The sequence below is a fragment of the Urocampus carinirostris genome, chromosome 14 (genome assembly GCF_059441175.1).
Source record: "Urocampus carinirostris isolate Australia breed hairy pipefish chromosome 14, RoL_Ucar_1.0, whole genome shotgun sequence".
Classification (NCBI taxonomy): domain Eukaryota; kingdom Metazoa; phylum Chordata; class Actinopteri; order Syngnathiformes; family Syngnathidae; genus Urocampus; species Urocampus carinirostris.
The window spans coordinates 3,987,304-4,012,868 of NC_142362.1; the positions used below are offsets into that span (position 1 = coordinate 3,987,304).

The 25,565-nt window shown below is 39.8% G+C and overlaps 1 protein-coding gene across 2 annotated transcripts in view; it reads left to right on the forward strand.

The window, feature by feature from the left end:
* med14 (mediator complex subunit 14) overlaps positions 1–23,491 on the forward strand; it is a 33,007-nt gene extending 9,516 nt beyond the window's left edge. Inside the window, exons 9-29 of one of the 2 annotated variants that reach the window (XM_088353177.1) lie at positions 1,059–1,209; positions 2,975–3,086; positions 5,116–5,241; positions 5,315–5,393; positions 6,792–6,951; positions 7,042–7,236; positions 8,162–8,296; positions 8,389–8,465; positions 9,910–10,070; positions 10,145–10,291; positions 10,456–10,700; positions 12,120–12,389; positions 14,256–14,496; positions 14,791–14,913; positions 15,084–15,260; positions 16,213–16,451; positions 16,530–16,709; positions 19,171–19,278; positions 19,969–20,094; positions 22,436–22,631; positions 22,924–23,491. In XM_088353177.1, coding sequence (XP_088209303.1) covers positions 1,059–1,209; positions 2,975–3,086; positions 5,116–5,241; positions 5,315–5,393; positions 6,792–6,951; positions 7,042–7,236; positions 8,162–8,296; positions 8,389–8,465; positions 9,910–10,070; positions 10,145–10,291; positions 10,456–10,700; positions 12,120–12,389; positions 14,256–14,496; positions 14,791–14,913; positions 15,084–15,260; positions 16,213–16,451; positions 16,530–16,709; positions 19,171–19,278; positions 19,969–20,094; positions 22,436–22,631; positions 22,924–22,997 — 3,322 coding nt within the window. In that variant the 3' untranslated portion in view covers positions 22,998–23,491. The remainder of the gene's footprint in view (positions 1–1,058; positions 1,210–2,974; positions 3,087–5,115; positions 5,242–5,314; positions 5,394–6,791; positions 6,952–7,041; positions 7,237–8,161; positions 8,297–8,388; positions 8,466–9,909; positions 10,071–10,144; positions 10,292–10,455; positions 10,701–12,119; positions 12,390–14,255; positions 14,497–14,790; positions 14,914–15,083; positions 15,261–16,212; positions 16,452–16,529; positions 16,710–19,170; positions 19,279–19,968; positions 20,095–22,435; positions 22,632–22,923) is intronic. The other variant, XM_088353176.1, reaches the window with a different exon arrangement.
* Positions 23,492–25,565: the final 2,074 nt, after the last annotated feature.

Here is a 25,565-nt window from a genome sequence, read left to right on the forward strand (position 1 = left end):
GCTATCACACCAGGTTTGATGGAAAACCTCAAGCTTGGTAGCGCGCCATTTTCTCTCCCATTTCCTGCATTCTTTTTTAAGGGTTCTAGTTTCATCAGTAAACCAAGGTGTGCGTCTTTTAGGACGTGATTTTAGTTTTAAGGGCGCTATGGTATCCATCACACTAGTCAGGGTGGTATTGAACTCATTCGTGAGTGAGTCAATCGAGCCAGTGTATTTAGGAAAGGACGCAACTGCTTCAGGAAGGAGTTCAAGGAGCTCAGAAACTGTGCCAGTGCTTATATTGCGTCCGCTAAATCCTTCAGCTTTTTTAACACTACATTTAGTTAGCACCTCAAATGTCACTAAATAATGATCGGAGATAACGGTAGTACACGGTAGCAGCATAATGTTTGAGGTTAAAACTCCTCGAGTCAGAATCAAGTCTAGCGTGTTCCCATTTTTATGGGTTGGCAAATCAACCAGTTGAGTAAAACCAAATCCATCAAGTAAAGAACTAAACGCAATAGTGAGTGAACTGTGTGGGTCATTCATATGAATATTAAAGTCTCCCATAATTATAATTTTGTCACAAACTATTTTCAGCAAAATGCAGAAGAACGCGTAGCAGGTGTCCGGTCACAGTATAGTATGAAAGACGCTATGATATAAATTGGCCCATCGGTATCGGAGACTTCAAGTTAGAGGTGCTCGCCAATTGGCTTGGATCTCGGCCCAACCTCTTCCTCTGTGGTTCGGAAAGCATTTTTTTAATTTCAAGAATTTATTCATCTATTTGTTTTTTTCATTCAACGGCTTATTGGCTTGAATCTTGGCTGCCCGAAACGTTCCCACGGTGGTGCGAGAAGCATCCGTTGTTTTCTTTTTATTTGATCTTTTTTTCTGAAAAAAAGTTTTTTTTTTCCTGCAAAGTAGCGAAACAGCAAAAACTCAAGGGCAAAGTTGCGTGGGGTCTCTGTACATAGTTTTTATGTATTATATTATCCTCGATATTAACACAACCGTTTTCTTTTTACATGCTATTAAAAAACCTGACCCATGTGGTTCTTTAATCTCAGCCAACAGGTGCTTGGTAGGAAAACGGGAACAGCCTCTGTGCATAAAGTCACCATCAGGATTGACGAATCAGATGGATCAAAGCCACTGCAGATCTCCCATGAGCCCCCTCTCCCTGCGTGTGACTCCAAATTGATGGATAGAGCAATGAAAGTAAGACAACCTTTATAGGACAGTCCAACAAGAAAACATGATGTGTTACTTCGTCTAAATTATTTATGTCACGTTTCTTTTACTAAGGATCAACCAGTATGGGTTTTACAAGGTCAATACAGATTATAAGTATTAAGAAGAGGCCGATATTTGGAGCAAGTATTGTATTGCTGTAAAAGCTTAAAATGAGGGTGAAAATTGTAATAATGCAAAAAGAAACAAAGAATATCTGTTAAAAAATAAATTAAAACTTCTATAAGCCCTATAATGAATGCAACATATGCTGTATATATCTATATTAGCCTACTATTGAAATGGCTAAGTTGGGTGTTGCACACCCTGTGGAGAATGATGCAACACATGACTACTCTGTGGTTGGGATACTATCTCAACTTTAACGTCATTACAATGTTAATGAATTAAGGTATGTTTCATTACTTTGATTATATTAAATGAAATAAAGAAAAAAAATGGAACGTCCACACTTTGTTTCTTATCTGAACAAAACAAAAAGAGTGCAATAAAACGCAGCATGCATATAAAAAATAAATAAAATGGCAGCCTTTTGAAAAGCTAAAGTAAATTAAATCAAATTATTACTGTTAAAGTTTGAATTTGTGCAAATGTCAAACAGGTCAGCTCATGGCTAAACACTGCAGCATCCTCTTCTATTTCTCCTTTGATACCAAATCATTGCAGCCATCCTCGGGCCTGACAAAAAACCACAAATAATATAATTATCAGAACTAACTTTAACAAAACAGCAACTCTCTTTGTAATAAAATTACCTTTGACATGATTGTGTTCTGACCCGATTAATGCGACTTCTGTGTTGAAATTAGGGTTGTTAGAGGTTGAGTTAGATGGTAACGCTGCCCATTTAAAAGAGGGGGAGCTTGGGCCTGCCAATCTCAGCTCTAACTCGGGAAAGTAAGGAAATTAAGCAGAGGTGAGATAAGGCAAAGTTTTGGATTGCGAAAAGGTTCATGAGGCTGGAGTTCAAGTCTGGGAGCCACGACTTGACGTCACAATATATGACTTTGCTACGTTCCAGCAACAACCTGTATCCCCTGTTTTTACAACCTGATACCAGTGAGAGAGCGGCAGTCAAACCTGCCACATCCCCCCCACAAATTTGTACCAGCTGATCTTCCCTCTCGTCTCATAGTTACATAGTTACATCCTTAGTCAAGTCAAGTAATTTTTATTTGTATAGCCCTTAATCACAAAGAGTCTCAAAGGGCTGCACAGGTTATTACACAGACTATTTTTCAGATTATTATTACATCATCCCCTGATCTGGAACCAACATGAGGGCAAGGAAAAACTCAAAAACCTCAACATGAGGAAAATGAAGAAACCTTAAGAAGGGACCGCACATGTGGCATCCCCCTTTCAGGATTACCAGACAGCAAAGGATTAGTTGAAATGTAATATTTATTTTACACTTTTCTACAGCATTGGAAAACGTTAAGTGTTAATGTTATATTTGCCCTCGTACAGAAATCGTATTAAAGGAAAAATATTTTTCCCTCTCTCATTTTTTCAATTGTAAACATTTTTGGGAAACCACCAGGCAGCGCTCAAAAGTCACATGCAGCTCCTGGCCAACGCTGATCCAAACCAACAGCGATTCAGATATACAGCATTAAATATTTTTACCTACTAGCGTCCTCATGTAAAAAGGTCCTATGTTGCACTGATTCTGAAATTACAGTTTTCATGTGTCATAAATACAACAATACTTTCCTCCCTTCATCTTTAGATCGACCATTTGTCTGTGGAGAAGCTTTTGATCGACAGTGTTCATGCACGTTCCCATCAGAAGTTGCTGGAGCTGAAGGCCATTCTGAAAGGCAGCAATCCTTGTGACACCTGTACGTAATTTATTTGAGTTTATTTTAAGACAGACATGCATTCTTCTCTTACACTTTGTGAAGTTTATGTCCCTTGATAGTGTAGCCGCCTAAAATTCAATTCAACACTGCAAATAGATTTGTGTCCCACTGGCACATCATTTTATTTATTATTTTTGTCTTTTACTATATTATTAACTTGTTTTTATTACTAAATATAAAAATACTGTCATCCTTCGCTTATCACGGGGACCAGAACCCTCCGCGAAAAGTGAAAATCCCCAAAGTAGCAACACTCTTTCATTATAGCCTCCAAAGGTCAAGCTTACCTTGATACGACGTCCTCGTCGACTGAGAGTATACGACTAACAAAATAACAAATATAGATCTACAAATAAAACCACAGACTCTACTCAGAGTTCAAATTATTTGATGAATTTATTTACAATGAAACGAGCCGCTAAGCTGACGCCATGCTTCCCAGTTTGTTTTGGTGGACACAATGACTTGCAAGCCCACCCCCCTGTTCGACTGACAACATACATCAGCGTATCACAGTCGCGCGCACACAGCCATGCCCACCCAATACACAAAGCTTTCCCTAACCTGCCCCACCAATAGCATTTGTTTTGTGCTGTCTGCTCAGAACACAATGCATGATGCCTTGATATCAATAACAATAAAGACAATTCAAAATCCGTGAAGCAGTGTACTAGCAATTATTGACACTTGAAGTAGCGAGGGATTACTGTATTATACCTAAAACTTGAAAGATTTTGTGATATGGTAGATCATTTTTCTCCTTAAACAATATATATTTTTTATGTTACGATTTTTTTCAAAGATTATTTTGATTTAAACACTACCAAGTATGTAAATAATTTTACTACTAATAAATAACAAATGAGAATGCACGCTCACTTTTTTTTCCTTATCAATGATCGATGAAATTCTGCCTTGGGGAACGAGATGATTAATTATTTTTACTGCATCCTTTACTGACAAAAACAATTTAAACAAACACAAAATTCAAATAGTATTATTTGTGTTTTTACAATGACAGTTTCATTTAAACCTCTAGTGTTGGAGACTAGAGATTGACAACTGCTAATTTGTAACTCAAATTTGACTAAAATGACAGGATACAATGATGAGTACCATAATATTGAAAGATTGATATCGCAAAAATTGTATAGTAATATGGTTATGGGTGGCTTCATTGTGTGCCATTATCGTCCCAATAACCATCTCTAAAAATAATTCTTAAAGTTAAAAAATTAATGAAATTTGAAATATGTTTTACCTCCTATAAGAACAATAATTTTACTCAATGAGTTTATTGTAAACATTTTTTCTTTTTGTACTGATTACAGGGTTTGTTTGGGTGCTTGAAAATCCTTAAATATTAATGTTTGTTTTCAAGGATTTAAAAGAGCTTGAATTTTGCTGAGGTGCTTGTAAATTCTCCGTTGCATTTCTATTTCCCTCGTGATTAACTGCAGCTGGTATTAGTTCGTACGGCATGGCCCTATAAAGTGGCATCGCCAACTACGGGACGCGCCCAAGAGGACAGGTGCTTGCTACACTTAAACAGGTCGCTATTAAATGTGTATTCGTGCAAGGGTATCAATTATGGGTCATGCAAAAACATTAGGGTAGCTTTTGCCTGTGGAAAATTGTAATGGGAAGAACTTCCTGCATCTGAAATGTAAGCTACATATTGCTGTAATTTTTACCCAACACCTATATGGGTACAGATGTGTCTCTACCAATACGGGATATTTGCGATTTACCAAGATCTAAAAATCATCCGTCTTGATAAATGCATGCGCAATATTAAAAATCGCATATGTAAATGGCAGATATATTTGTCGCTCTGCAATATACATTATTCAAATCGGATTTTCGATTTTAATGGTACTGGAGAAATTGGAAAACTGGCTTGAAAAGTCCTTAAGGGTGTACAAACCCTGTGAATCCAACTTTACATCTGATGCTTTTTCATTCCAACAAAATGGTAACTTAATAGGTTTCTCTCTCTCAATTTCAGCATTCATTGAAACAGCTCTACCCACTCTTGTCATTCCTATACTGGAGCCATGTGGTCGCTCAGAGTGCTTACATATCTTTGTCGACTTGCATTCTGGCATGCTACAGCCAATGCTATATGGATTAGGTGGGTGGAAGCCGCCATCTTGATGTATCCCGTTTGTGTGTACTTTTATGATAGTAATAGTTTCTTTCGTCAGATCAAACGATGCTGGATGACATTGAGAAGACTATCAATGACGACATGAAGCGCATCTTGGCATGGCTTCAGCAACTCAAGTAAGTATGCCTGCTGTAGCATAGGCATTGAATATTTGTAGCTACATTAAAAAAGTCTATTCCAAATTTTAGCTGTGTTTTTCAGTGTTATGCTTTATCATACAGCCTACATTAATGACCTACCCTCCATATTCTAACCACTGGTGACAGGGGAAACGACACATTTATATGCCAACACTATCGTTTTTTGCCCCTCAAAATCGCCTGCTTTTTTCACAACAAAACAAAACACTCTTTCAAATTTAAGGGAGGTGTATGTAACTTCAAAATATTCTACCTGCTGATGCCATCTTCTGGCTGAAATCATCATTGCAGTTCCTTTGGTTGTGTGTGCAAGTAAAGTATATGAAATTCTTAGATGCGCTCAAATAAACTTTTCCTTTTTCATTCTTGGGGGTTTGAGTTGGCATTAAGACGGTATTTGAAACAATCCTTTTCTTACTTTCACCATTTTCACCATCTTCGAATAAAACAAATGCACGACCGCGTGCGTGATATGACTTTGTTATGTTGTTAGGTTGGCATGTATGCATTTATTCACATACAATGGCGAAAACTATTTTTTTATTTGGCTTGAATGTGTCAACTGCCGTATTTTAACAGTTGAGTGAATGCCGTTTTGTATTTTATTTTTTGTATTTTCTTGTTCATTTTTTCTATTCAATCATTTTACACGAAAAGAAAAAGGATGACAGGTTGAAGCCATAGGTTTATCAGAGACCTGTCCCCAAAATAAATTTAGACGCTGATTTTTATCAGTCATACAAAGAAATTATTACATCTTACACCGTTAAAAATTTCAGGTCCAGGTCTTCACTCCTCTTGATCAGCTGTGTTTTCATTTGACCAGGGAGACTTACTTTTGTTTTAACAAAATCTTTGAGTCTTTCTTTATTTGTCATTTCTGCACATCTCCCAGGTCTTTTTTGTTTCCTTCATTTTGTTCAGCATTTCCTCCATTTTGTAGTCAATCTTTTGAAATCCAGGGAATCTTTCCATAACTGATCTTATCATCTCCATGTCATTTGCTTTCCTTGCTTTCAAAATTTTCAGTTTTTAGTTGAAATGTAGGTTTGTCAGAAAGAAGGAAAACAAAAATGGCAGCTGCAAAAGAAAAATCCAAAGTGATAGCATTAGCACTTTTACACCAGAACCAACTCAAACCGCTATAAAAAATCAATAATGCCCTCTAGCAGCCAGAGAAAACATTTGATTATCATTCATTTTATAAAATCATAAATTTTAATAGAAATGACCTAGAGACTCGCTTCTTTTTTTGACATACTTCAAAATTGATAGCGGGTTGAATTAAATTATCCAATCAAATCTGGCCTGCATGCCATATGTTTGACATTCCTGGGCTTATAGATTGTTATTGATCTGATCATTTTCTGGCAGATTCTGGCTAGGTGAGCAGCGATGCAGGCAGTCCGTGAAGCACCTTCCTACCGTGTGTACAGATGTCCTTCATTTGTCCAATACGGCTTCACACCCTGTGGGGTTGTTGTGTAAGAACAAGCTCTTCATCAAGCTTACGCGTCTTCCGCAGTACTATATTGTGAGTGACACTTGTGTGACATACTAACAATTGAATGAAATATTTACCTCCATTTTCTGCATTGTTCATCATTTACTTTCTAATGACCAGGTCGTGGAAATGCTTGATTCGCCGGGCAATCCAACAGCGCTGCAGTACAAGTACTCTTTCCTATTTGTAACTCAGCTGGAAGGAGACGACGGACCCATGTGCGCGCAGCTCTTGCAGCAATTCAAGCCCAACCTTGAACATCTTGTGCAAAACACTAGCTTAACGCGAGCACATCGGCCTGTTGCAAAAAGAAAGGTTAGCACTTTTAATTCTTGGATTCATTTAACTCATTCAATGCCAGACGTTTCTCTCAAATGGGAAGCCAGACAATTTTTGACAATTTGACTCATTTTTGAAGGCCTGCAGCAAATAAAATCCTCTAGCTATATAGGCATAGGACATATAAAAATAAAGCTTCAACCCTCATCTTTTATTAGAAAAAAAGTTAGTTTCTAGTTTCTACCATTGTTAAGTAAAGTACAATTAAATATAGCAACATTTCTTGAAGAAAATGCTTTTAAGAAAACTGCTATTTGTGAAAAGATGGATTCCAAGCAGAACTTTTTCTTCTGTGTTTTTTTTTAATTTAAACTTTTTTTTTGTGCATTTGTGCACAAAACGTTCTCTCTCTCTGCCCCGAAAATGATGAAAGGACTTGTTAGAAAGAAAAAACCTCTGTCGCAGTGTCTGTCTGTCCTTATCCATATATTCGCTTTTATCACCACACTGCTTCACTACGTCTCCCCCGGGGCCGCCTATACACTCTCAATCGCTGGATACAGGAAGCAAACCTAGGAAGTGTTTCTCAATGTGTGGACAGAGATCTGATCATAGCCACTCCTGCCATCACATGGTGGAGGCTGGATTTTTACTTATGAGCTGCGCCAAACCCTTTATGATAGTGTTAAATAAATGAATCAATAAACCCGCATTATTGCGTTTTGGCACTCATGGACAATTCTCCTGGAAACGTGAGTTAAATAAAGTAGAATATATTGTTAAATACAAACATTTTCATCATCCCTTTCGATTGTACCGTATCATAGTCATTCCCTCGTTCTCTGGTTATCTTATTAAAAAGTGTTGTCAGAAAAATATAAATTACTAAATAAACATGATCTATCAATTGTCTGACCTAAGCATTGTCATGATAATAATTTTCTTCTCATTGTCTCCCTAGATGACTGGAGAGCAGGCTGAAACGGAGCCAAAAAAGCCCAAGCGCTCAGGGGAAATGAGCGCCTTCAACAAGGAGTTGGCTCACATTGTTGCCATTTGTGACAGTAACATGCCTTTCGTTGGCCTCAGAACTGAGGTGAGTTAGAAGCTTAGATATTCAAGACATTCCTACACCTTTCTTAATTAAACGTGACATTGTTCATGACATGCATCTTGGCTATTATGTAGCTTTCCAACATGGAGATACCCAACCAGGGAGTTCAAGTGGAAGGAGACGGAAGCAGTCACGCCATCCGGCTGCTAAAGTAATTTGTTTATATTTCATAAACACACATGCATGTAACAGTATCCATTTTCTTTACATAAGGGATGTCTCGGTCCTGCTCACGTGGTCAGAGTTTTCTGCTGATCTGTATCAGCCAAAGATGATTGGGGAAACACATTTGAAGGGTCACAAAACTGTATAACAAAACAGATAGATAATAACTTATTATTCAACAGTAATAGCTTAATTTTATTTACTCACGGAGATACATTTCTAGCTTTGTCTTACATTTACATTGCTCCATGTGCTACAGGAGACTCGAAGCTAAAGTTAATCACACATAATCCTCCTTCACTCATTTTTACAATTCTCATCATCAACGTGCCAACCCAAATAGGCATTTGCCATACTGAGGCCTGTACAAGTTGAGACTGGATTGAACGACAGCAGCACTGCCACATCTAATACTGTTGTAAACAAATGCTTATTATGTTGTTGTCAATGACAAAGACAATTCTAGTTCTAAGGTAGCTACCGCTCCAATCCACGCAACTTTAATCGGTGTTTAAGGAGTGCAAATGATTTGGTGGTCAGTAGAAGTTAAAAAAGCTCATTAATCAATTGTGTTGGTTAAGAGACGAGCTAAGGCTCCGCTCATTCACAAGGACTTACAAGATAATACATTTTTATAAAGTAACTTGACTACACATAAATGTAGATTGTGCTAATTATGGATTTTTTATTTATTTACATAAAATCCAATAAAGACTTTCACTTCAAGAATGAAACAACATGCAAAAAACTTCATTTTTTGCACATTCTTTCACTACTGAATTTGCAACATAACATTTTAGAAATGTATGCAAAATAGAACTTTGAGTTTATTTAGAGTGTTTCAAAACCTATTTGATGAAATGGCCTGTTAATATTCATATAAGAAGTTACATACTTTATATCATATACACATACAAATATGTATTTACATTTGTATATGTTTTTGAGAAAAATCACAGGCATACCCAAATATTGCTTGGACTTGGGATCGGCAGATACTTAGAATACTTAAAATTAAAGACTGTGGCTCGTGCACGAAAAAGGTGTTATTGGGACATCTCGACTTCATATATTTCTCTTGAGACATAATTCCCTCATTAACCTCCTAAGTTCTGCACATCAAACAAGAACCCCGGGTCTTAGGAGGTTAAGTGGTTCTTTGTTTTAAGGTGCAAATATAATGTCCCAGGTGGAGGATTGCTGTATCATAGTGTTACAACAATTACTTAATTTTAGGGCGCACAAATAATGCCAGGGCATATTGTTAAAATATAGGTATTTAAGGAATGTTTCACTGCAACTGCAACACATTGACCAATCTGCTACTTACTAAACTTTATGCTTTAAAGACAATAGCAACTGTTTTCTTATTTCACAGAGGGATCCTAAGACTGTTGTGTGGCTAAGCAAAAAAAAATGTGTTCTTTTAGGATCCCTCCTTGCAAAGGTGTTGGGGAGGAGATAAGAAAAGCTTTAGATCGTTCCCTCCTAGACTGCACCTTCCGCCTGCAGGGCAGGAATAATCGCACTTGGGTGGCCGAACTCGTGCTGGCCAACTGCCCCCTCAGCAGCACAAATAGCAAGGAGCAAGGTATCAAGCCCAGATGGTTTTCTTACATTGTAATATGGCCATTACATATTAATTGAAATCTTGCATTTTTTCAGCCTCCACACGACACGTGTACCTCACTTACGAGAACCCCCTGTCGGAGCCTGTGGGTGGCCGCAAAGTTGTTGAAATGTTTCTCAATGACTGGAGTGCTATCAGCCAGCTGTACCAGTGTGTTCTTCACTTCTCCCGGGCAATTCCAGGTACTGTCAAACTCTAAGAAATGATCACTCGTGGTAACACAATGGAGCCAACACAAGTTATTGCAGATATCTGAAGGCTAACACCCTGTGTATTAAAACTGTATAGTTCACATCTTCTTTGAATGGTTTTATCAATTAATGATCTCCTTGTTGTGCTCTCCCAGAGTTACCCTCATACCTTGGCTTGTTCTCTGAAGTGCGTCTGTACAACTTTCGCAAGCTAGTACTCTGCTACGGCACCACCAAGGGCAGCTCCGTCACCATTCAATGGAACCCTAACAGTCAACGCTTCCACCTGGCTCTTGGAACTGTAGGGCCAAACTCAGGTTGCTCAAACTGCCATAATATCATCCTTCACCAGCTACAAGAGATGTTCAACAAGAACCCCAATGTCATTCAGCTCTTGCAGGTAAAAATATTGTGTATGTGGGGTGTTGTTGAGTCTCTTGCTGCCATTTATTCTGTAAGAACATCAGTGAGGGACAAAGTCAACGTGGCAGTATCCAACTTTAAGCGATAGTGATAGTGTTGGTGGTTGGTTGGCACCTGTTTAGAAACGCATTGTTTTGCAAAGCCACGACAGCAGTCCCTTGTCTCTTGTGTAGTGTTGTGCTGTCTGCCAAGTTTTATATTTATTCACAACATCAACAGGCCTTACATTATGTATGTGTTTTGTATTTGCAGTGTAGGAATATTCATGGGGAATGGCAATAAACCGGTTACTATTACTTTTTCCCCCTGGTTGTGTGAAAACTGCTTCTGACTAATTAATTCTTAGGGGCATTGCATCCGGACTCAGATAAAATACCAGAATTTGATGATACAAAGTAAAGGAAAACCCAAAAGAATTTCCAAACACATTATTTTGAGTTAGTATTAAATCTTTCTGGAAGCAATGTTTTTATCCATCTCTGGGTGGTGCCTGTTTTGAAAGTTGGTATTCAGGTGTGATGACTTCAATGTTACTCAGGCTTTATCTAATGGGGTGTCATGGATAAGCTTAAGAAAAGGGTTGAAACTTGATTGGATGTTAGCTCAGCCCAAAACAATATAGATGAAATCCTCCCTGGTCAACAACTCTTTAAATGGCTTCCCTCATAAAATGATTAAAAAAAGTTTAGACTACTGGTGGCCCAAATAATATATTATCATTTGGAAATCCTGTAGGGTTGACTTACATGTTAAAATTGTTGTTGACTACCATTGTAGGTACTGTATTTTTTGGACTACAAGCCAAATGCATCTATAAGGAAAAAAATCTGTAGTATATGTTGCATTTTGGGGGAAATGTATTTAATTAAATCCAACACCATATCATACAGGTCATCTTGAAAGGCAATGCAATTTAAAAATAAAATAGAGAACAACAGGGTACATCAATGTACGAAGACGAACGTTAGATGACTGACATGCATGGTAATGTCAGTAATGACGTATGATAGAGTTAAGAGTTAAGCTATTTAGATAACTCCAGCATAAAAAACATGCATCAGTTTCAAACTGCAGAATTTTATTTTCAATGCCATTTTTGTTCAGCCCCTTCTCTGTTGTTTTTATAAATTACCGGCAATGATGAATTTCTCAACACTGGCCTAGAGCGCCCTCATGCGGTTTAGTGTGAAAATAACATGTGAAAGGATATAATAATGTCTTAATAATTTAACACATAAGTTTTAGTGTAAAGATAACATGTAAAATTATAATAATTTCACACATAAGACTCACGACAGCCAAACTAAAAGAAAAAAAACTTATAGTCCGGAATATACACTCTTATGTATTTTTGTATAATATACTTTTAGATCATTTCAATTTTCCTTTCTTGTAGGTGCTGTACGACACGCAAGCCCCTCTAAATGCCATCAACAAACTACCAACCGTGCCAATGCTCGGCCTAACCCAGCGCACCAACACTGCCTATCAGTGTTTCTCCATCCTGCCTCAGTCACCGACACACATCCGCCTGGCCTTTCGCAACATGTATTGCATCGATATCTACTGCCGCAGCCGTGGCGTCGTGGCCATCAGAGACGGAGCATACAGTCTCTTTGACAACACCAAGCTTGTGGAGGGCTTTTACCCTGCCCCTGGACTCAAGGTAATTTCATAATATTCAATGGTACCTCTTCATACAGGGCAGCACAGCAGCATAGTTCTGAGGTCATGAGATCGAACCTCCTGTGTGGAGTTTGCATGTTCTCCCCGTGGTTGCGTGGGTTTACTCCGGGCACTCCGGTTTCCTCACACATTCCAAAAATATGCATGTCAGGTTAATTGGCAAGACCAAATTGTCCCTAGGTGTGAATGAGCAAGCGAATTGTCTGTCCCTGTGTGCCCTGCGACTGGCTGGCAACCAGTTCAGGGTGTCCCCTGCCCACTGCCCGAAGACAGCTAAAATGGGCTCCAGCACACCCGCGACCCTACTGAGGATAAGCAGTATAGATAATGGATCGATGAATGGACCTCTTCATACGGGTCTAATTCGTTCAAGGATCATGCTCTTAAGTCAAATTGCGAGCCAAATTTCTCGATTTAAAGTAATTTAAAAAAAGTTCCTCCCAGGAGCATTCAAGTAATTATTCAATGGGTATAAAACACATCTTCTTGATCAATAAAAACACATTGAAATAGTAATACAACATAAATATACAGTAATAAGATAAATAGAATAATAATATTGAAATCAAATCCGAGTTTATGATGAGCATTTACCATAGAGACAGTGGCCATAACGGTGGTGTGTGTGCGCGTGGTGCTGAGAAAGGGGGGTTAGTAATAGTGTTCTCGTTTGCCCGCGTCCCTGCGTCCTAGACGCATCATTTTTGTTGGGGATGCATCGTTTCAAATCAACGTGCGTCCCCGGTTTGTGGTTATCCCTTTCATCTGAATATTACCAACATTAATTTGATGCAGAAAATGAATTAATAATTTGATGATTAAAACTGAATGAATATATAGATTTTTATTATATATTTGTCACCGATTTACAATTTCAACCTCGATAACACTAAATTTTGGGGACCCATAGATCTCTGTTGGGACCCATAGACTTTTGAGCATGTGAGTCACCTGGACTCATCACTTTTCAGAGGTAAAATGAACACTGCAGTAATAGCATACCTGTCAACTTTTTCACCATGCTTCATATGTTTTTTGACCAGTTCAATTTTGTATGCTGTCTAAACTTTTAAAACAGAATTTACCTAAAAAAGGAAAAGCTGTGTTTGTCAGATCAATCTCGTCTGGCTCTTTTCAGCTCTAATTCGGGTCGTCTTGGTTAATGATAACAGATGACGTCATTGTAGATGCTATTATTGTCGCAATTTTTCTACATAGCCTGTCTTGCTGTGAGTAAATAGGTGCTGTATTGTGTTCACAAGTTGTTATTGTTAATTAAAGGGAGTTGCAACCATTAATACATTAGGCTTTTCTGATTTTTCTCAAAGTCTGATTGAATTGATACATTTCTTTTCAATCAGTCGCTGTGATTTGCAGTTTGTTTTTTGTCGGACACATTGACTTGTGCGCCACTCAGCTGTTAGAGAGCATACCTCAACCTATCACAGTCACACACACCTAACACACACCCAGCCCTCTGCGACCTGGCCCTGTGATGGCATATGCTGTGTGTTGTCTGCTGTAGAACACATTGTACGGTGAAAATCCGCTAAGTATCGAAACTGCGAAAAGTAAACCAAGGTAGAGCAAGTGATTACTGTATTGAAATTCTCATTTTAGAGGTGCTTGTATAGAGAGTGCTACAAGAGCACTCTATTTATGAATTCAGATTGAATTGCAATATTGGGGCTAAAAAAATCCCAATTATTTCTAAAATATTTCCACCCTTCTAAAAGATGGCTAAATAATTAATGGGATGCACTGTCCATTCCGAATTGCGTGAAAAACATGCAATGACCACCAATTATCACCTCTTACACTGTGTTTTTGGCAATTCTCTTTTTAGACATTCCTTAGCATGTTCGTAGACAGCAACCAGGATGCCCGTAGACGGTCTGTCAATGAAGATGATAACCCTCCATCACCGGTGGGTGTGGACATGATGGACACGCTCATGAGTCAGTTTCAGGCTCAGCCCCAAACCTTGAGGCCCGCTGGTGGTGTATACCCTCCGCTTACTTCACCACCATCAAACTACCACGCCAACGTCACTCCTTCACCATCCATGATGCCCACACAATCGCCAGGTACATTCAGTGTGCTGAAAAATATGACTTGATATGAAAGGTTTTTTCTAGCCCGCTGTGTCGCCCCACCACAATGCAGAGTTCCTTTCGAAGCAATATCAATTTCATGAAAAAAGCAGCCATTTTGTAAACTTTGTTTAAGCTTTGCCCCTCGCCCCAAGTCTTGCTTCTTCCATGTTGCGCCATCTCAAACATGCTTGCCATGCTTTCTAGCTTTAGCATGTGCACTTGGGATGACAGGGAAAGCGTGCGAGGGACCTTCTTAGTCTGACGAGATGTGGTGTATATGTGCAGGGAACATCCATGCCTCTGGCTCCCCTAGTGGAGCGTTGAGGGCTCCCTCTCCTTTCGGCCCAACCCCGTCTCCATCTTCTCTGGGGATAGCCATGGGTCAGACAAGCTTTGCCAGCCCCCACGGTAAGACGGGCTTAGTTCTGGGGGCCCTCATGAATTCCTGAACACCAACCTCCCTTGCCGAGCTTTTTAGGTTGCGCACCGCACAGAAAATGCTTGTCTTCAAAGGACATGGCACAGAGTTGTGTATTCAAGTTTGTGTGTATTAAAATTGTCTCCATTCCTCACACTAGGTGCCCTGGATCCCAGCTCTCCCTATGCCATGGTGTCTCCAAGCCACAGAGGCCAGTGGCCAGGGTCTCCCCAGGTCTCAGGTCCTTCTCCTGGGGCGAGAATCCATGGCATGTCGCCTGGTAACCCGTCATTGCACTCACCAATTCCTGATCCCCACTCTCCGCGCGCTGGAACTGGTAAATACCTATCTTCTAACATGAAGTGTAGGTGGACTACTAAGCTGTAGAATTTTCTTGTTTAATACAATGTCATGATACAAACAGGATCCCATTTTCCAACCTAAATATTCAAAGGGGACTAAAAAAAAAATGTCACTCCCTGCAAAATGCAAAATCACAACCCTTTACTATTCCAGTGCTATCAGCAGTAATCTATACATCCTTAAGTTACATGCTACTCTACTTATAAAGCCACATTGAAACCTAGCTCCCTGATCTTTTTGACAATAAATACATAAACATTTTAATACAACCAACATGACCTAAATTAATCTAAAAGAAAAATTGCAAAATGCAATGTAAATTCCAACAGAGCTCGCCAATTGAATTGAAAAGTGTGGGTTTTGTTTTTAAGCCAGATTGACAAACTATTGTTTTTGTAACAGCTTAACACTCTACTTTCTTCTTAAGCGTAATTTTTATGCTCTCAATCACAGACACACACTTGATTGACGAACTAATGTTATGATAAGAGCTAATATATTAGTCTTTCCCTGAATGTGCTTACCTAAAACAATGTAACTAAACCTTTTAAACTCTCTTAATCTCACACATACTTTTCTACCACGAACTTTTAAAAATCTGAATATTATCAGCGGTCTTGATTCACAGGCATGTCAGGACTCAGAGTTAGCAGAGCAGCCAGGTGTTTAGTCCGCTCTTACGTTATTCTTTTTGCTATATTGGGTCCGCCCCCGGTCGTTTATCCAATCAGAATGTGCTGGGTGGATAGCATCAGAGAAAGAAGGCGGGAGAGACCCAGTTTGAATTATTTTTAATCGGCCCGTCTAATGAATAAAAATGCCAATCACGATACCTGTCAAATTCCTGTGCGATATTTGGCCTTGAGCTCTAGATCTTAACAAATCTAGCTTGTGACCTTTTGTATTCTTTTTTTTTTTTTGGGTAGGATCTCAAATCATGCCCACCAGTATGCCCCCGCCTCGTAAACTACCTCAGCGGTCCTGGGCCGCCTCCATCCCAACCGTCCTCACCCACAATGCTCTGCACGTGCTTCTGCTGCCCTCTCCCACCCCGTGCCTGGTGCCGGGCTTGGCCGGCAGCTACCTCTGCTCACCACTAGAGCGCTTCCTAGGTTCAGTCATCATGAGGCGACACCTACAGCAGATCATTCAGCAGGAAGCCAATGTGAGACTCTGACAAATCTCCAGTTTGGGGATATTCTGTTTATTTAGTGCCATCACTCACTGCTTGTGTCTTGTACAGCTATCCATTGTAAACTCCAACGAGCCTGGCGTCATCATGTTCAAAACAGATGTGCTCAAGTGCCGTGTCGCTCTTAACCCAAAGAACTACCAGACTCTCCAACTCAAAGTCACTCCGGAGAATGCAGGTCCCTGGTCCCAGGAGGAACTTCAGGTGCTGGAGAAGTTCTTTGAAACACGGGTACGCACTGTCCTAATTTGCTTTTATCATTGTTGTTGTGGTAAAATGATAGAAGAGAGACGCTTCTGATTAATATACTACTGCTAAAAGTTGAAAATTTAAATGTTTTTATTCCTATTGACAGTGTCATAAATGACGTCTGCCCGGACGCTCGGGGCGTACAACTTACAAAACGTCTCTGCCCGGGTGGAAGGAAGAAAAAATCTTTCGTTTCTATTTTTTAATTTTTAATTTTTTTCAAATCAAACGTTTGCTCTATTCCGATTTCGAAATCTTTCATTCGGTTTGGAAATTTCGATTCTTTTGGCAATCTGCATACTCGGCAGCCAATCAGAAACCTGCATCGAATAACCTCGTGCTTCAGGACTCTCCTGAGCGTTTTAAGGCTGTGCATTTGCATATCAGAGAACACAAGAAAAATCGATAAGTAGTTAGGAATCAAGCCAAAACTTCAGCCCCAGAAGAAAAATTCAAAAGAAGCTAACAGTTCACGTGGCTTGTAGCAGACGACGCAACGCAAACATTGCATGAATGATGATGAGTCGATACAGGTACATACTGATGGCAGATGGAAAACAGAAATGTCATATACATTCAATGAATGTTATAGGTAGATTTATAATAAACTTAACTTAAAAGTGTTGTTCTGTTATATATTCTGATTATCAATCCTTAATCCTTTGCAACAATGTTTTTTTATTGTGTTTCAAGTTGTGAAAAATGGGGCAGACAACTTTATGGCTGGGCAGGCAACTTTTCAGAGTTGTCTGCCCTGGTGTCCGCTAACTTTTTCTCACGGGTTTCAGACACTGCTATTGAACACTATACTGGCACAATTAAAGTAAGTTTCGACAAATATAAACTTTTTTAAATGTAAACCGTAAATTCCGGACTACAAATCCGGATTTTTGAAATTAATATTAAACACTGCAGTATTAAATATGGAACAGCTTTTTTTCATTGCAGCACTGTAGAAAAGGTCTAGCTTTGGCTTTTACGATGCATGCTCTCTATTTATGAAACACTTCTGTAACTTCTGGAAACGTTTTAACACCCTTTGAGAAAATTATGTTTTTCCCAACATTGTTCATATAATTCATAACGGGAGCAAAACGGGTGGTTTGACAGTTTATTATTAATATTTACAACTTATTCACAAAGTTATCCATCAAAAATGGTACACTTCTCTTTCCATACCATCAGCGTCAATGGCAGATTACTGAAGTGTCCTTTAATCTTCGAGGAACAATGACAAGCTAATACAATTTGGTGAGGTACTGAACAACCACTAATGACAACAGAAAAAGAATACTTCCACATCTGTGTTGTATCTGCCACTAAAAGGCTCACGTTTTACGCGAAACGACCCTTATTTGCATTTAGTTTCGGGGCAGTAGTAGATATGTGCTTGTCTTCGCGATCATCATCTGAATGGTCACATGATCCGAAAACACGTGACGTATACAACTCAGAGCATAACTGAAAACCACATCAGGAGTGTGGGGGCATAGCGCCAATGGCGTTCTGCAGCCAAAGGCGTCGAGGCCAAAATCCACATTCGGTTGGCAGCAGGTGTGTGCTGGGCTTAAAATGTAAGAAATTGATGTATATTAGTTCATTTTTATTGCTGTTTAAGTCTACAGCTTAAAATGCGAGGCAGCTTTTACAAAAACAAAAAGTTTCATTCTTCAATATGAGCATGCAGGTTTTTGTCAGAACCAGAACGGAAACAGGACCCAATTGCGTAACGTTTACCACAAGTTTATTGAAAAAAAGAGGAAGGGCTGCGCCCACGATCCGGTGTTCACTGGACGGGGGAAGCAAGTCACTCTCGCACTCGGACTGTGATCCGAACATGGAATTGGATCTTCCGTAGCAAGCGATGGCGGTGTCAGGGACGGAAAAACTGGTCGGTAGCCGGGACTGGGAGAGCATAGCGTGGTTGGGGTCGGAAACAAGTCGTAAGCCAGGACGGGAGAGTCGACGTAGTCGGGATAAAAAATGAGTCGTAAGTCAGGACGGGAGAGCAGACGTGGTCAGGATCAAAACAGGTCGTAGCCCGGAGACAAACGGGAGCAAAAATGACACAGGCGGGAGTCCGGGTCGAAAAGGGCTTGCGTTGTATAATAAGAGGTTCGCAGACGCACTGACAACAGGGGATTGACAGGAGTGGGTTTAAATAGTGACAGGGAGCCAATCAGAGCCTGCAGCGGTTGGCGCCAAATGAGCGGGCAAAGGTGAATCGCATTGGTAATCATGACAGGTTTTAATCAGGTGCGATCCGTTGTCCGGAATTTACGGTATCTTCGATCATAAAACTAGTCTTGCGCTTAAGATAATTTCTGCTCCAAAAATGGCATGATGCAATAAAATGTTTTGACCTAAGTGTGTCTGGACAAGACAAAAACTGTAAAGCATGTTTTTATCTTAATCATGCTTCATGTCATATCCCTGTTTTAAGGTTGCCGGCCCCCCGTTCAAGTACAACACTTTGAATGCCTTCACAAAGCTTTTGGGAGCGCCCACACACATCCTCAGGGACTGCGTCCGCATCATGAAGCTTGAACTGGTTGGTGTTTTTAGATGTTATAAACTTATAGGCTGATATGTTTTAGTAGGATTGATATTTTAGCTTACAAGGCTCTGCAAAATACATGATTTGAGAATGTCTGTGTATTATTAGGAATGGATTACCTCATGTTGTGGTCCCTTCTCAAGGTTTCTTTATTTTCCGCGTGTTGAGGTTTTAGAGTTTTTCCTTGCCCTCATGTTGTCTATAATAGTATGTAGTCTGCAAAGCCCATTCAGACTCTTTGTGATTAAGGGCGTCACAAATAAACATGACTTGAGGTTTTTGAGTTTTTCCTTGCCCACATGTAGGTTTTAGATGAGGGGACGGTGTCATAATAGTCTGTAGTTTGCAATAATCTGTAATCTGTGCAGCCCTTTGACAGACTCCTTGTGATGAAGGGCGTCACAAATAATTATGACTTGACATGATTCACACCGTATTTTTTTCATTTAATGGTACTGGAGAACTTGGGAAAATTGGTTTAGAAAATCCTTGAAAAGTGATTGAATTTGGCCATTAAAAGGGTGTAAGAACCCTGAATGCAGCATTTGGCTATAAGTCGAAGCAGCCTAAAGTTACAACTTTAAAATCAATGGAGAAGTACAGAATTCGTATTGAATTTGGTTAGATTTGACATAGGACCCTTTCATAATCATCACTGTACGATGTTTGCCCTTCTTCCCGCAGTTCCCAGACCAAGCTGGACAGCTAAAGTGGAACGTTCAGTTCTGCCTCACTATACCTCCCAGCGCTCCTCCCATTGCTCCCCCTGGAACCATTGCTGTGGTGCTCAAGTCCAAGATGCTCTTCTTTGTAAGTTCATGTTCTTACCTTCATTTTACTTGGATAAGGGCTGCACAATTTTAGAAAAAAACTCATTGCGATTTTTTTAGACCAGAATTGCAATTTTGATGCGCTAGTTTTACTTTTTGAGAGTACTTAACCCTCCTGTTTTGTGTTGTTAAAACCCAGGAAACTCGCCTTGAATTCTACTTTGTTTCACTTTAAATGTTGTGACTTTTCCTAGAACAGTAGAGACGTGAAATTTTGTTTTTATTCATATTTCCATGTAAGTTGTATAAAAGTCCAAAAATGAAAATCCCTAAAATGAAGACAACATGAGTGTTAGTCATATTGACAGGCTTTAACCATGCTGGTTTAAGATCAGGTAATTGTGCAATTTTGTAATTGTAATCCTGTGCAGTCCTTTGAGACATTTTTGTGATTCTCATCTCATCTCATTAGCTGCACCGCTTATCCTCAGTAGGGTCGCGGGTGTGCTGGAGCCCATCCCAGCAATCATCGGGCAGTGGGCAGGGGACACCCTGGACTGGTTGCCAGCCAATCGCAGGGCACACGGGGACAGACAACTCACTCGCTCAGTCACACCTAGGGACAATTTGGACCGGGCAATTCACCTGAAATGCTTGTTTTTGGAATGTGGGAGGAAACCGGAGTGCCCGGAGGAAACCCACGCAAGCACGGGGAGAACATACAAACTCCGCACAGTAAGGCCGGGAGCTGGATTTGAACCCACGCAGGGGGTTCCCACGACCTCAGAACTGTGCCGCACACGCGCTAACCACTGCGCCGCCGTGCTGCCTATTTTTGTGATTAAGGGCTATATAAATAAATTTGACTTGACTTGACTGACTAAACAGCGCAGCTTTTTTATTGTTGCTGTCTGCTTACACAAGGTTCTCACATGGATGTGTGGTTTAGGCGCGGTTCACACTGCAGGGAAATTGTATTTTTTTTTTGCACGGATGCAACCTGTATCCAATCTGTTTAAGTCCATCTGAACGCCACATATCCATCTTTCTCACACAAGAACCAGGCCACTTTCATATGGGGTCCAAAATCCGGTACATATCTGATGTTTTGGAGTGTGACTTCTGTCCAAACGGTCAAGGGGCAGTCATGCATTATCAGGGGTGGGCAGTGCCCACCCATGGACATGCTTTACCCACCCAAATAAAACTGGAAGAGTTGGTCAGGGCAGTCGGATGAAAAAAAAGACAAACATAGGAAAAATAAAACATAAAAGGAAGAAAGAATACCAAAGTCAAAAGCTGGGGGAAAAAAACAAAAAAAGGATAGAAGAAAAAGGAAAACAGAGAAGAAAAACAAGAAAAAATAAGAACAAAAAGGAAATGGAAATAAAAAAGCTGTGAAAAAAGTAACAAAAAAAGAAAACATAAAATGAAAAAGCAGACAGAGAATAAGAAAAAATAATGGAGCAAAAAATAAAATCAAGGAAAAGGGAAATAAAAGAAAAAGAGACAAAAATGAGAAAAAAGTAAGAAAAAAGGCAATTAAAAAAAAACAAAAGAAGATGAAAAAAAGGAAAATGGAGTACAAAATAAGAAAAAAAGCAGAAATAAAGGTAAAAAGCTAGAGAGGAAAATAATTCACTCGCTCATTCACACCTATGGACAACTTGAACCAGCCAATTAACCTGACATGCATGTCTTTCGAATATGAGTGGAAAGCCACGCAAGCAGGGGTAGACCATGTAAACTCCGCACAGTAAGACCGGTCATTGGGTTTGATCCAATGACCTCAGAACTGTGCCGCGGACGCACTAACCACTCAGCCGCCTTGCCGCCCCTAGTTAACAATATTTGAATTAAAATCACACCACACAGACAGCATTCAATCGGGGGAAAGCTAGGTTTAGGTCAAGTGAATATTTGGGGAGACAACGCTGTTAACATCCATGAGTATTTCCGCAAACAAGAGTGCATTGTGGCGTTCACACTAGAGATGAAATCGCATACAAGTTGCATTTAGTTGGAAATGTGCATAATCTCACGAAAACATCTGATTTCATCCAAAAATCGGAATTGAGCATGAGGCTCTGCATTATGAACCGAGCCATAGTGTCTTTGCCACGCCTTTATTGGCTAGTGGCGTTAAAACTCGCCCCTGATTGGCCGGCACCGTTAAAACCCGAACTGTGACTATTCTGATGGGTCAAACACACCATCACTCACAAACATGGAACTATAAATCCTTGAAAAAAAACACTGTTTTGCAATGACACAATCGCACTAGGTCGCGTCGCAATATCGATTTGGATTTCGGTTAATCGTGCATCCCTAGCCTGGATCCTTCAAAACCTCCTGACGACATACTTTTGCACCTCCTGCAGTTGCAGCTGACACAGCGCGTGCCGGTACCTGTGCCACAAGAGCCCGTGAACATCATTGTGCCTATCGTGTACGATATGGCATCGGGTATCACCCAGCAAGCTGACATACCCAGACAGCATAGCTCTTCCGGAGCGGCGGCGCTCATGGTCTCCAACATGCTGAAGAGGTTCAATGAGATGCACCCTGCCAGACAAGGTGAGCCCACCTTTGATACGGGGAAAATACACATGAGTTGAATACACTTTTTGCCTTTTGATCAAAGTTTGTGGTTAAACTTCCCAAATTATACGGTCAATTTTAAAGAACTAAACCAGTGGTAACACTTAATTTGTCGAAATGACACCTTATCTTCTGATTTCCCGATTAGTAAGAATAGATTGTGTCTTTTCGGCATAGTAAATACTTTCAATCAGCTCAAAATGATCTATTTAATCTGATGTTTAAGATCTCCTGCTTCTACTTTCATATCTATTTCTTCCTTTCCTAGGAGAGTGCACCATATTTGCTTCGGTCCACGAGCTGATGGCCAATCTCACCCTGCCACCAGGCACACGGCAGTAAACAACTACAAACTCACTTTTTACCAACCTTTGCTTAGTTTGCATGACAGCGAATCAACCGCCGTGAATAAAACATTGTGGCTGACTGGTTCCGGACACCGGTTTCATCCGAGGAGGCCAGTTCAGACCGCAAAGTGCCGGTCTTTGTGACCGAGATGAAATGAGAAGATGAGGTATATTTTGGATATTGATATTTTTCCCCTTCTCAAGGGTACTTGTAAACAGAATATTATGTATGAAAAGGAATTTTGTTTACAAGAAATTGTACATAGTTGTATATTTGAATGCTAGCCTTATTTTTGTTAAGCCGTTATCATTTAGTGTGAAATATGACTTGGGATTTTGTAAAGTTTCCTGTCTGCATTTTATTTCACCTTTTCACAGAGACGACACACTTTCAAGACAAGTCATTGATCAAAATGTAAGGATTTGATACACTCTGTATGAATTTGCTATTTAATAAAGCAAACTGAGGAAGGTCTTCTATTACAAGAACCCCAAAGCCTTTGTACAATATAGTACTTATCAAAGAATTTCACAGTCTCCATTTTGTTTCAATAGTTACAGTGCCTAGCAAAAATATTGCCCCAAGAACTTTGTCTTATTACCACATTTCAGCCTTAAAGTTTAACGCCGAAAAACTGAAAAGATTTTTTAAGAATCGACAACATGCGAGACACAATAGTGAACTTGAACCAAATGATTTCAGCATTATATGTTGTATTAACAAAAATATTGCTCCCTGTTCTCTCAGCCCAGCCAACTGACTCCAGAAGGTCCCCAATGACTTCTGACTGAGCCAATGTTAACCTAAATGACTAACAATGACAGAGTGTGATTAAGTCTCAGTTTGAATGCACCTGCTCTGTGATGGGTTCAGAGGTCTGTGAAATTGGTCACTAGAGAACAGACAGCAATATGAAGACCAAACGACAAGGCAGGCAGTTTTGGGATAGAGTTGTGGAAGAGTTCAAAGCAAGAGTGGGATCCAAGAAGATTTTGAAATGTCTACCTAAGCATTGTGTAGGCAATAATATCAAAATGGAGTGAGCATAAAACCACTGACAACCTACCAAGACCTGGCTGTGCCTCTATACTTCGAGGCCCAGACAAGGAGAGAACCAATCAGAGAAGCAACCAAGAGGCCCATGATCACATTGGATGACAGGCAGGCATACACAGCTGCGGTGGTACAATCTGTGTATAAGACGATTAGTAGTACTGTGCATAAATCTGCCTTTATAGGATAGTGGCAAGAAGAAAGAAATACCATAAAAAGGCCCGTTCTGCGTTTTCAAGAATTCTCAAGGTAGAAAACAAGGTGCTCTGGTCAGAGGAGACCAGAGTTTTTGGGCTGAATGCAAAGCATTAACTTTGGTGGAAGAGTAACACCATCAGCCTGAAAATACTATCCCCACTGTTAAACATGGTGGCAGCAGCATCTTTTCTTCAGCAGGGATTGGGAATATCGTTAGAGATGATGGGAAGATTGATGGAGCCAACTACGGGCGATTCTGGCAGAAAAACTGTTGGAGTCTCCAAGAGACCTGAGAATGGCGCACAGGTTCACCATCCAACAACCCTAAAAATAAAGTAAAAACTACAATGCAATGGTTTAAAACTAACAATATAAAAATGTTAGAATGACCAAGCCAAAGTCCAGGCCTGAACACTTTAGAGCATTTGTGAAAAGATCTGAAAAAATGCTGTGAACAAACGATCACCATCAAACTTTAAGGAACTGTTTTGTGAAAAAGAATGGGCGTTACCTTGGCTAAAAGTAACATTGCACATCACCCTTTAAACACTATCCCCACTGTCAACCATGGTAGTGTCAGAGTCGTGACTAATCGAGAACAGAAGATTTCCCGAAGGCCTGGCTCATGTCAAGGTCGAGTTTAGGCTGGCTGCATGAGAAAAATAATTTTAACATGCATCTGTCACTTGCATTATCTAAACTTACTCGTGCATTCCTTCTGTAGTCAGCTATTTGGACACATTAAGCGCAACAGATGAGGTGAGTTTTACCATCAGTGGGAATTGCCCTTCACAAATTTTGATTTGGTTTGGCTCGCCACAACTCTTTTTTTTTTTTTTTTCTGTAGTGGTAAAATTAACGCAGAACAGCACGAAAGCTATGAGTCAGATACAATGGAGAGCAGAAAGGTGCTAAGTGGAGCCAAAAAAGAAAACAAAACAAAATGTGTCATCATTCATGTCACTCATTTTGCACTTTTGGCCTGTCATCTGTGTCCCCGCGGGTGTGTGTCGTGCTACGTGTTTGCAGAATTTAGCAGGTAACTGCCTTTACCAGGTAGCTCCCTTTACTAAAATAAGCTAGTGGTGATTAGAATTCAGTCTCTTTCGAGAAGCAGTTCTTTTGCCTGGCTCCTAAAAGAATCTTCAGATTGTTTTTGATTGTTAATAACTTTTTTATTTATTGATAATGTAATGTTATGCATAAAATTATTTGTTGGGGGGGGACAAATAAGGCTAAAAAGGACAAAAATGAAAAAAAAAAAACCTGAAGACAAAGGCAAGAAGAAACGATAACAAAGGAAGAAAAAAA